The sequence below is a fragment of the Clupea harengus genome, chromosome 12, assembly GCF_900700415.2.
Source record: "Clupea harengus chromosome 12, Ch_v2.0.2, whole genome shotgun sequence".
Classification (NCBI taxonomy): Eukaryota; Metazoa; Chordata; class Actinopteri; order Clupeiformes; family Clupeidae; genus Clupea; species Clupea harengus.
In genome coordinates this window covers 27,021,349-27,032,530 of record NC_045163.1, presented here as the reverse complement: position 1 = coordinate 27,032,530, position 11,182 = coordinate 27,021,349, and the positions used below count along the sequence as shown (strand labels likewise).

Genomic DNA, 11,182 nt, shown 5'->3' with positions numbered 1-11,182 from the left:
CGGGAGAACTCACCACCAGCACGTGTTCCAGCAGGCCCAGGTATCCAGTGGCACACTCGGTCCCGAAGCGCAGGGCCCTCACCTGCACCTCCTGACTGACCTCTGGGTGGTAGGCTGCTTGCTGTGGGGTCAGAGAAAGGTCACGGGGTCAGAGTAAGGTCACGCATGCAGAGGATGCCATGTTAGCCTCATTGCCAGTGCATCAATACATTCACCTGCATCTGGTAACCATACCAACCATGGACAATAGGACACAGGTGGAAAAACAAACAAATATACTTCTATGAAGAAATCTTTCCATGGCAACGTTGGTCAACATTGCAGCCCCAAAACAAATACATTCTTCTTTCATCCACAGTTGTAACAGTACTTGCAAAACATGCAATTTATACCAAATAATATATTTTCATGTCTAATAATAATAAAATAATAATAATCATCGGTATATCCATTCTCAGACCCCCCAGGTCCCGCTCACCTTGCAGGCGTTGAGCATGTCGGCCATGGCCCTCCTGCTCAGGTTAGCCGTGGCGATGATGTCCTCCTGGCGACAAGAGTTCCCAGCAGCCACTGCTTTGGCGGTGGCCAACGTGATGCCTTTGGTCATGCGGATGAACTCCTCTGGAGTGGTGGTCTTTGGAGGGGGCTCGGGGCTGTTGAACACCTGGAGGAGGAGGACACCACAACACCACAACACCACAACACCCGTTAGGAGGAGGAGGACACCACAACACCACAACACCAGTAAGGAGGAGGAGGAGGACACCACAACACCACAACACCCGTTAGCCAGGGCTTTGGACTTTCTGATAACGTTGGTTACAGGAACAGGTTACAGGACAGACACCCTATGTGACATAATATCCAGGCATTTATCTCTTTTTATTTTTCCAGGTATATATATATATATATATATTTCACAAATCTTCATGTATACTTTTTATACAAGTCCCACTTTTCCCATAACAAAAAGGCGACAGGCATCTTCTCAGAGAACAGCTCATGTTGCGTTTTCTTTTCTCTCTGCCAGCTAGTTAGCGACCAGATGCTAGGAGCCATGTTCCATCACAAACAGACCCTTTCTCATATTACCAATACCAAGCCAAACATAAAAACAGACAAGTAAAAACGGTGCAGGTTCTAAATCAAGACTAAATCCGATTTCCATTGGCAGCAGGAGCAGCCTTGTGTCATTCTATCCCACTTACATTCAGCTCCTGCTTGATGTGCTCGATGGTCGACTCCAGCGCCCTGGTGCCCTTGGTGGCCTCGTCCTCCACCGCCTTCACCGTCTTCAGGAGCGAGGTCACGTTGGTCACCATCACCTGCGCGGCACAGGACAGTCATGTTGGTGAGCGATGGCTACCCAATTACACCTTTACTTTACTGCCTTCACTGAGAGAGTGTGTGTGTGTGTGTGTGTGTGTCTCACAGCATCTCAAGGGGGCTTTCAAAGAGGCTTTTGTCAGAGGTTGTACTTCGAGAGAGGGGGAGAGTGAGAGAGAGAGAGAGGAAGAAGAAAGAGGGAGGGAGGAAAGAAAGATGGAAATGGATAGAGCTCGGGGAGGGGGCACCAAAGGGAGGACACAAGACAAATGTTTGGATCGTCTCTAAACCTATGCATGATGGGTAAATATAAGGTTCATATAATCAAGGTGAGGGAGAGGGGGAGAGAGAGAGACAGAGAGAAAGAGAGAGAGAGGGGGGGAGGAGAGAGAGAGAAGTAAGCAAGAGACTGAAGGACTGGGTACCATAGAAAAGGCAGTGTGATGAATGTGTGGTGTGTGTGAGAGAGAGAGAGAGAGAGATTGTGTGTGTGTGTGTGTGTGTGGTGTGTGTGTGTGTGTGTGTGTGTGTAAGAGAGAGAGAGAGAGAGAGAGAGAGAGAGAGAGAGAATGTGTGTGTGTGTGTGTGAGAGATAGAAAATGTGTGTGTGTAAGAGAGAGAGAGAGAATGTGTGTGTGTGTAAGAGAGAGAGAGAGAGAATGTGTGTGTGTGTGTAAGAGAGAGAGAGAGAGAGAGAGAGTGTGTGTGTGTGTGTGTGTGTGTGTGTGTGTGTGTGTGTGTGTGTGTGTGTGTGTGTGTGAGAGAGAGAATGAATGTGTGTGTGTGTGTGTGTGTGTGTGTGTGTGAGAGAGAGAGAGAGAATATATGTGTGTGTGGTGTGTGTGTGTAAGAGAGAGAATGAATGTGTGTGTGTGTGTGTGTGGTGTGTGTGTGTGTGTGTAAGAGAGAGAGAGAGAGAGAGAGAGAGAGAGAGAATGTGTGTGTGTGTGTGTGAGAGATAGAAAATGTGTGTGTGTAAGAGAGAGAGAGAGAATGTGTGTGTGTGTAAGAGAGAGAGAGAGAGAATGTGTGTGTGTGTGTAAGAGAGAGAGAGAGAGAGAGAGAATGTGTGTGTGTGTGTGTAAGAGAAGAGAGAGAATGTGGTGTGTGTGTGTGTGTGTGTGTGTGTGTGTGTGTGTGTGTGTGTGTGTGTGTGTGTGTCAGGAGATGCCCTGGGGGCTGAACTCTCTTGACTGGCGGGGGCCGTGGGGGGGCTGTGTGTGGATTAGGATAAAGTTACCCAGCAGCTGCTGACGGGCTTCACTGTACCCAATCAAGTGATTAATGTTAGACAATCCAGGATGGACAGAACACAACCTCTGACGGAGGAGGGCAAAAAGAACACTGAGAAAGAGTGGAACATATGAATGAACACTGAGAAAGAGTGAGACATAGAGTGAGACATATGAATGAACACTGAGAAAGAGTGAGACATATGAATGAGAAAGAGTGAGACATATGAATGAGAAAGAGTGAGACATATGAATGAGAAAGAGTGAGACATATGAATGAGAAAGAGTGAAACATAGAGTGAGACACACAGGGAAAGAGTGAGACATATGAATGAGAAACTGGCAGAAGAGGGATCGGAAGAAGTAGACACTACAGTGTCACTCACTACATGAGTCATAGATGAAGAAGCATACATTTCATACACACTGGCAAACCCACTTGGTCAAGTGTTTAAATGCATAAAAACACACACACACACACACACACACACACACACACACACACACTCAGAGAAGGCCATGATGAGGGCCAGGGTCCATCTTACCTTGGCAGAGTTCTTGAGCTGCAGCATGGCCGGGTTACACACACACACACCCACACCCACCCACACCCACACACCACACACACACACACACACACACACACACACACACACACACACACACACACACACACGGGGTCCATCGTTACCTTGGCAGAGTTCTTGAGCTGCAGCATGGCCGGGTCATCGTGCTGTTTGCCCGCCGCCGCCTTGGTGGCACTGATGAGGTCACCCAGAGCCTTGGCCACATCTTTGACTGCGTTGATGAGGACCACCTAGAGGGGGCGCACACGAGCAGCAGTCAGATGGCTGTACAAGAGCATGATGGCACACTGACACCTACTGTCATCAACTGGAAAAGCACACACACACACACACACACACACACTCACAAACAAAACCATATGCAGAGGGGGAGAGGACACGGCACAAACAAAAACGGCGAGATCCACGCAAAAGACAAACTCCTATTTGTTGTTCAAAACCTAATGAGAGGATGCTCTGGTGTGACGAAAGCAACCGGTGGTAATAGCATATGTATGAGATGAGAGACTTATTACACTTTCAAACACTGATAGTAAACATCACACTCAACTCCACATCAACAAAACAGAAGTATACTTGGAGGGAAATAATGATAAATATTCAATAAAAATCAATCAATCTTAGTTAAAATGCACAGAAAATAACTCCACTGTGCCCTCCTTTATCCCATAAAATACTATGCATGCTGACTAAATGTATTCCTACAAATAAGCCGTCTTATTGATACTTTAAACTGGCATGAGCAACTCAACCCTTGCTTCCAGAACACGGGCCAACATGTGTTGATTAATTATATATGGAGGTGGCGTGATCTACAGTATGCAGAGGCTATAAGCCAAATCAACGTGTTCTAACTGAATGCACTGAGAGGCTACAAGCCAAATCAACGTGTTCTAACTGAATGCACTGAGAGGCTACAAGCCAAATCAACGTGTTCTAACTGAATGCACTGAGAGGCTACAAGCCAAATCAACGTGTTCTAACTGAATGCACTGAGAGGCTACAAGCCAAATCAATGTGTTCTAACTGAATGCACTGAGAGGCTACAAGCCAAATCAATGTGTTCTAACTGAATGCACTGAGAGGCTACAAGCCAAATCAACGTGTTCTAACTGAATGCACTGAGAGGCTACAAGCCAAATCAACGTGTTCTAACTGAATGCACTGAGAGGCTACAAGCCAAATCAATGTGTTCTAACTGAATGCACTGAGAGGCTACAAGCCAAATCAACGTGTTCTAACTGAATGCACTGTATTCTGGGAAGGTAGCTGGTTAGTATCTTGCAGTCGTAGTGTTAAGATCACAACAACCCAAATGCTTCCAATTATAACATCTGTTACAACATCAGAATGAAGAAAGACCACACAAATAGCTTGCATTCCTGGATCAACACTTGATCGTCTCTGTGTGGATCAACAATCAACACTTGATCGTCTCTGTGTGGTTGAAAACGCATTATTTGAGTCACTACAACTAAGGGCAGATCAGAGAAAACGACATTTTCCAGTTTGTGACATTAACTGCCAATCACAATGGAAATACCATTTCAAGCTAACTTGCTTGGTTTAGGCTCAGCTCCTCACCCACAGAGGAGAGTTAGCTATATTTAGCACGTCGAAAATATCAGTTTTTAAAGCGGTACCATTGTTCAGGCGCGTTGCCATGAGAACATGCCAGAAAACCTTCACTTGGATTTGGCAGTGGTGGAACGGCGAGTCTTTCTGTGATATGTGTTCAACAGGTGGTGCTGTGCGGACTCGAAGCCCACCAGTGGAGGCTGTCAGCTGTGGTCACCTCTTACGGCCGTGTGGGGTACGTGCAGAGGTTTATCATAAATGCTCTTCTATGTTTAAACAAAAAGAAAAAGAAAACTACGGATCCTTTGCTCAATGTGTGTCTTTCTTCATCCTAATGCATTTAACCATCCACACTGAACACAACATAGAAGGAAAACAAACAAACGGAAACACAGATGTCTTGAAGTAACATTCGCAGGAAAAAAAAACAAAAAAATCAGAGTGCAGTTCATTTCCAGACACGAACAGTACCCACATCCTGACCAAGAGGAAACCCAGGGGAAGAATAAAGCGCCTTTTAAATCCCGAAAGAAGAGTAAGGAGAGGAGAAGAGGAAGAAACAATACCAAAAGAAAAGAAAAGAAAGGCACAGAATTAAACATGTAACAGACACACATTGACTCATCAGGCTGGCCTGCTGTGCAGCTGCAGTGAAAGATGAAGTTCTCAAAACATTCTAATTGAATCCATGTATGCGGGTTTGTAAAATGTCCAATATTTGAAGGGTGTACACAACATGGCTTTAATACTGCGGTCAGGAAAGCAACAGAAAAAAATCTTATATGCACTTAAGGGGCATGAAATAATTAAGATATGTAAAACAAGGCAGGGTAATGCACAACTTATTTAGAAACACATCCTCCACATGCTGAGGCCTTTTAAGACTGAACATCTGCTGAAGCTCAACGAAAGCACTGAGGCCTGAGTGAAGCCATGGAACGCTTTTAGGATTTTAAGACTGAGGGCAGACTGTGATGGTGGGGTGGGGGTTGGTGCCGTGCCCTACCTGTGTCTCTGGGTCCTCGGAGCCCAGGCTGGCGGCCCCCAGCTTGACCACGTCGGCCAGCCTGGTGATGGTGCCCACGGAGGACTGGGCGGCCTGCGCCAACCTCTCCTGGCTGGCCCCCGCCCCGGACACCAGCAGCTTGGTGTCCTCCACCAGAGCCTTGGCCGTCTTCAGGATGTGCTCTCTGGAGGAGGGGAGAGGAAGAGGAAGAGGTGCGAAGAGGAAGAGGGAGGGTGAGCGTGAGGATACTCCATTCTCATCACGGCTTGGGAAATACATTCCATTTTATGTTTTTGTTATTTTGGCTGGTTTTGTTTTTTTTAACCACACAGCCAAAGACAACAATGGTGTTTACCACCCCCCCCACCACCACCCCCCACACACACACACACACAAAGATGCTTGTCTTGCACACAGTCTTGCAACTGAATAATGTTAACTGTGATCACAAATCAAACACGCCACACAAATAGAGGAGATGCTAACTCTTCGTCCCCAGACTCAAACTCGATGGCGGTGTGTGTGGTGTACCTGTGATCGGCGAAGGTCTCTGCGTTCTCGCGGTTGAGCGTGCCGGTGGTGGCGAACATGATGGTGGTGTCCAGGTCAGCGATGATGCCAGAGACGGCGCTGGCGGCCGTGATGCAGGCCTGGGTGCCACGGTTACCGGCCTGGAGCGCAGCCAGCACGTGGGACACCTGAGCGTGGCGAGAGGGAGAGCGATACATTAGTGCAGAATTCACCATTTCAGCCGTAACAATGTATTTCAGTGACCCAAATTGTTAAGTGAGCCAGTAGTTTTGTTGTTTGAGTTTTCAAAAAGGTCTTGAACAAATTTACGAAGTTCAATTCTCATCAAGTCATTAAAAGTACAATCAAATGAAATGAGAAGATTGCACTGAAATAATAAGATAATGCAGAGAATTGTTTACATTTAATGTCTATAATAAAAAAAGAATAACTTATATGGGATTAAATGTTACATCTGAACTATTGCTTCTGGTTTGCTTGGACCACACACACACACACACACACACACACACACACACACACACACACACACACACACACACACACACACACACACACACACACACACACACACACACACACACACACACACACACACACACACACACACACACACACACGGTGGGGGACAGTGTCATCATTTAGCTGTACTCACCTTCTCGGAGACCTTGCGGGCGCTGTCGATGAGCTCTTTTTTGGTGAAGCTGTCGTTGGGGCTGCACTGGAGCGCCCCGGCTTTGGTGACCAAGCCTGTGCAGCTGTAGCCCAGCTCAGACACCTTCTCCTTAATGTGGGAGCCAATCTGCAGAGGGCCACAGGAGCTAACCATTAGCATTACGCTCGAATGAGACAGGGCCACAGGAGCTAACCATTAGCATTACACTCGAATGAGACAGGGCCACAGGAGCTAACCATTAGCATTACGCTCTTATAAGACAGGGCCACAGGAGCTAACCATTAGCATTACGCTCGAATGAGACAGGGCCACAGGAGCTAACCATTAGCATTACGCTAGTATGAGACAGGGCCACAGGAGCTAACCATTAGCATTACGCTTTTATAAGACAGGGTCATAGGAGCTAACCATTAGCATTACACTGGTATGAGACAGGGCCATAGGATTACATTCGAATGAGACAGCAACGTGCAGTGCAGCGCGCACACAAGGTCTACTTGCTTTCAGTCGGTGCTGTGTTTTAATAGTTCTAATTGCCTATGTACATGGGACTCATGATTTTTTGCCTTTTTTGTTTTGTTTTTATACAGAGGGTGTTGTTGAACGGTCATGTTATAAATAAACAAGCTCATCTTGGGATATTCTTTATAATAGCGTTGTTGTGTCTTGATGATCTGAATTCAAGAGTGTACCAGGTGAATAAGGCTTCTAACTGTACTACAAAGGTTATTCACCAGTGTGTGAGATTTAGGCTAGCTACGCAAGTCATAGACAGGTTAAATCGAATTCCGGTGTCTATCCTGATGGTATCTGCTGAAAGATGGGTGCTCTAAAACTGAAAGTACTAATTTGTTGAAATACTTTGTTCATGAAGACGCAAGTAAGACGATTTGTCATGTAATCTTACCTCATCGCTCTCTGCGGTGATGGCGGCATACTTGGCTTCACCGGCGAGCTGTCCGAACTCATTGGTCAGTTGGTTGGCCAGGCCTCCGAGATCATCAGGGTTGGCGTTGGATTTGGTGACCTGAGATAAGAGCGTAAATATTAAAAGGTGCCGTGTGTGGGATTTCGTGCCCTCTAGTGGCGAGGTTGCTGAACTGCAACCAACGGAATACCCCTCCCTTTCCAAGCATGTAGGAAAACCCTATTGAGGCTGTCAAACACCATACAAAACACAATAGCCCCTCTCTATAGCCAGTGTACTAGTTTGTCTGTTCTGGGCTACTGTAGAAACATGAATGTTGTGTTCATTACTGTAGATGAGCTGTGTTATTGCATGAACCCATCTTTTAAATCAGTCAGTAGTCCCTTACCATCTCCTGCACGGTGACTGCGATGGCCTTGGCGGTCTTGACCATGGTGGTCTGGTAATCCACGAAGGTGCCGTCGGGGTCCACGCCCAGGCCGTCCTCCATGGTGTTGATGGCCTGGGAGATGGAGTTGACCATGCCTCCCACCGCGCCCGCGGCACTGGCGGCCTCGCCCAGGGTGCCGCCCAGGTCGTCCACGGCCTCCTTCATCATCTGCACAGACTCCTCCAGAGCCTCCTGAGTGTGGGCCGCCTGAGGGGGCATTCAAATACACACACACACATGTAAACATAAACATGTTAACATAAACACATACACACAAACATTCAAATACTAATATACACATGTAGGCACGCACAGAAGCACGAACACTCACGTACAGAATAAACTACAATGCAACACCACCATCTTCCACAAAAATACAAAATACAGTACAAAGTATCTTTTGGCAAACTGAACAAGGCCTACTTGAGTTTAAAGAGCCGTTCTTCACTTCATCAAACCTGTTTCTTAGTGTGAATGAAAACCATGTGTAAAAGTGCTTCTTATGTGATCAACGAGTAATGGCTGTGTTTGTAGCGCGGTCACCTTGGGGTTGCCTCCGGCCTCTTTGGCCGTGTAGAGCATCTGGAGGGCGGACTCGGCCAGGGTCTTGGTCTGGTCCAGCACGTTCATCTGCTGCTGGCTGTTCAGAATCTTGGAGGCCGTGCCGATGGCGGCCATGATGAGGGGCTCGAAGTAGCTCACCATCTGAGACACCTGAGGACACAACATGAGCAACACGTGAGTCAGACCTCGCTTGGAAACACAACACAAAGTAGCTCACCACCTGAGGACACAACATGGACACGAGTCAGAACTCGCTTGGAAACACAACACAAAGTAGCACACCACCTGAGACACCTTAGGACACAACATGGACACCAGTCAGACCTCGCTTGGAGACACAACACAAAGTAGTTTTTTGGCCTTTTTGCCTTTAATCAGATAGGACAGTGAAGAGAGACAGGTAATGAGGTGGAGAGAAATTGGGTGTGGGATCGGGAAATGACCGCGAGCCGGGGAGAGAGGGGAGATGGAGGAGAGAGAGGAGATGGAGGAGAGAGAGAAGAGAGAGGAGATTGAGGAGAGAGAGAAGAGAGAGAGGAGATGGAGGAGATGGAGGAGATAGAAGAGATGGAGGAGAGAGAGGAAAGAGAAGATATGGAGGATATGGAGGAGAGAGAGGAGATGGAGGAGAGAGAGAGGAGATGGATGAGAGAGAGAAGAGAGAGAGGAGATGGAGGAGATAGAAGAGATGGAGGAGAGAGGAGAGAGAGGAGAAAGAGGAGAGGAGAGAAAGTAGATGGAAGAGAGAGGAGATGGAGGAGAGAGAGGAGATTGAGGAGAGAGAGAAGAGAGAGAGGAGATGGAGGAGATAGAAGAGATGGAGGAGAGAGAGGAAAGAGAAGATATGGAGGATATGGAGGAGAGAGAGGAGAGAGAGGAGAAAGGAGAAAGAGGAGAGAGAGGAGAAAGAGGAGAGAGAGGAGAAAGAGGAGAGGAGATGGAGGAGAGAGAGGAGATGGAGGAGGGAGGAGAGATGAGAAAGGAGATGGAGAGGAGGGGAGATGGAGGAGAGAGAAGATGGAGGAGGGAGGAGAGATGGAGGAGAGAGGAGAAAGAGGAGAAAGGAGATGGAGAGGAGGGGAGATGGAGGAGGGAGGAGAGAGAGGAGAAAGAGGAGAGAGCCTCACCTTGTGTCCCAGCTGAGAGGCGTCGGAGCGGGCAGCGATGGCCACCGGCTCGATCAGGTTGCTGATCTCCTGCACCGAGGCGGCCATCTGCTCGTGAAGAGCCTGCAGGAGTGGTAGACACACACACACACACACACACAGTCAGACACGTACACACACACAGTCAGACAGGAACAGTCTGACTACTGCTCCTTTGCTCTAGTCATGCAGACGTGTGTGACCTAGTTGGTAATGACTATGTAAACACAGGAGTGTGTGTCCGTGCGCTAGATAAAGTGGGAGATAACAGGAGTGTGTGTCTGTGCTCTAGATAAAGAGGGAGATAACAGGAGTGTGTGGATGTGAGATGAATAGAGTGTGTCATTTTTTGTGTCTCTGTGTATGAGTGTCGTGGTGTACGTGTGTGTCAAAGTGAATGCCCGTACCTCGTGGGAGATATGTGTGTGTGTGTCATAGTGATATGTGTGTGTGTTATAGTGATATGTGTGTGTGTTATAGTGATATGTGTGTGTGTGTGTCACAGTAAATGCCGTACCTCGTGGGAGATGTGTGTCACAGTGAAATGTGTGTGTGTGTGTCGTAGTGATATGTGTGTGTGTTATAGTGATATGTGTGTGTGTGTGTGTGTGTGTGTGTGTGTATGTGTGTGTGTATGTGTGTGTGTCATAGTAAATGTCCGTACCTCGTGGGACATGTCCTCTCTGGGGGTGAGCTGCTGGCTGATGGCGGCCAGAGAGGCCTGGTCCACCTCACGGATGCAGTTGTTGAGCACCTCGATGGCCTCATCACACTCTCTCTGTCCAGGCGCCTTATCTCTGCAGACACACACACACACACACACACACACACACACACATACACACACACACACACACACACACACACACACAAAACACACAAACACACACACCATACTTTACAACACAACCACCCTGAAAAAACCTGCCGAGAGCCTAAAGCATATGGCTAGTACTGACAGACTACTACTGCTGCTAGTCATTTTCATTCTAGCTTCTGATTATCTGCACCAGTATGCAACCCTTAGGAAACGAACACTTCATTACAGCTTCTGATGATTTGCACCAGTATGCACCCTTAGGAACGAACACTCCTCCATCAACGGAATATAGTGAAAAGGGCTAGTAGTGGTTATACTGATGTTTAACCCACTATTATAAAACGGGTGGAACACTTGTG

The 11,182-nt window shown here is 47.4% G+C and overlaps 1 protein-coding gene across 4 annotated transcripts in view; it reads right to left on the bottom strand.

Annotated features, from left to right (window-relative positions):
* The window catches only part of tln1 (talin 1), a 100,828-nt gene that overhangs the window by 15,006 nt on the left and 74,640 nt on the right, over positions 1-11,182 (bottom strand). For all 4 annotated transcript variants that reach the window (XM_031578131.2, XM_031578133.2, XM_031578134.2 and 1 more), the window contains 12 exons: positions 10,668-10,800; positions 9,986-10,087; positions 8,838-9,008; positions 8,253-8,501; positions 7,844-7,963; positions 6,916-7,062; positions 6,261-6,427; positions 5,730-5,913; positions 3,250-3,375; positions 1,209-1,325; positions 479-664; positions 14-121 (listed from right to left, as the gene is read on the bottom strand). In XM_031578131.2, coding sequence (XP_031433991.1) covers positions 14-121; positions 479-664; positions 1,209-1,325; positions 3,250-3,375; positions 5,730-5,913; positions 6,261-6,427; positions 6,916-7,062; positions 7,844-7,963; positions 8,253-8,501; positions 8,838-9,008; positions 9,986-10,087; positions 10,668-10,800 — 1,810 coding nt within the window. The remainder of the gene's footprint in view (positions 1-13; positions 122-478; positions 665-1,208; positions 1,326-3,249; positions 3,376-5,729; positions 5,914-6,260; positions 6,428-6,915; positions 7,063-7,843; positions 7,964-8,252; positions 8,502-8,837; positions 9,009-9,985; positions 10,088-10,667; positions 10,801-11,182) is intronic.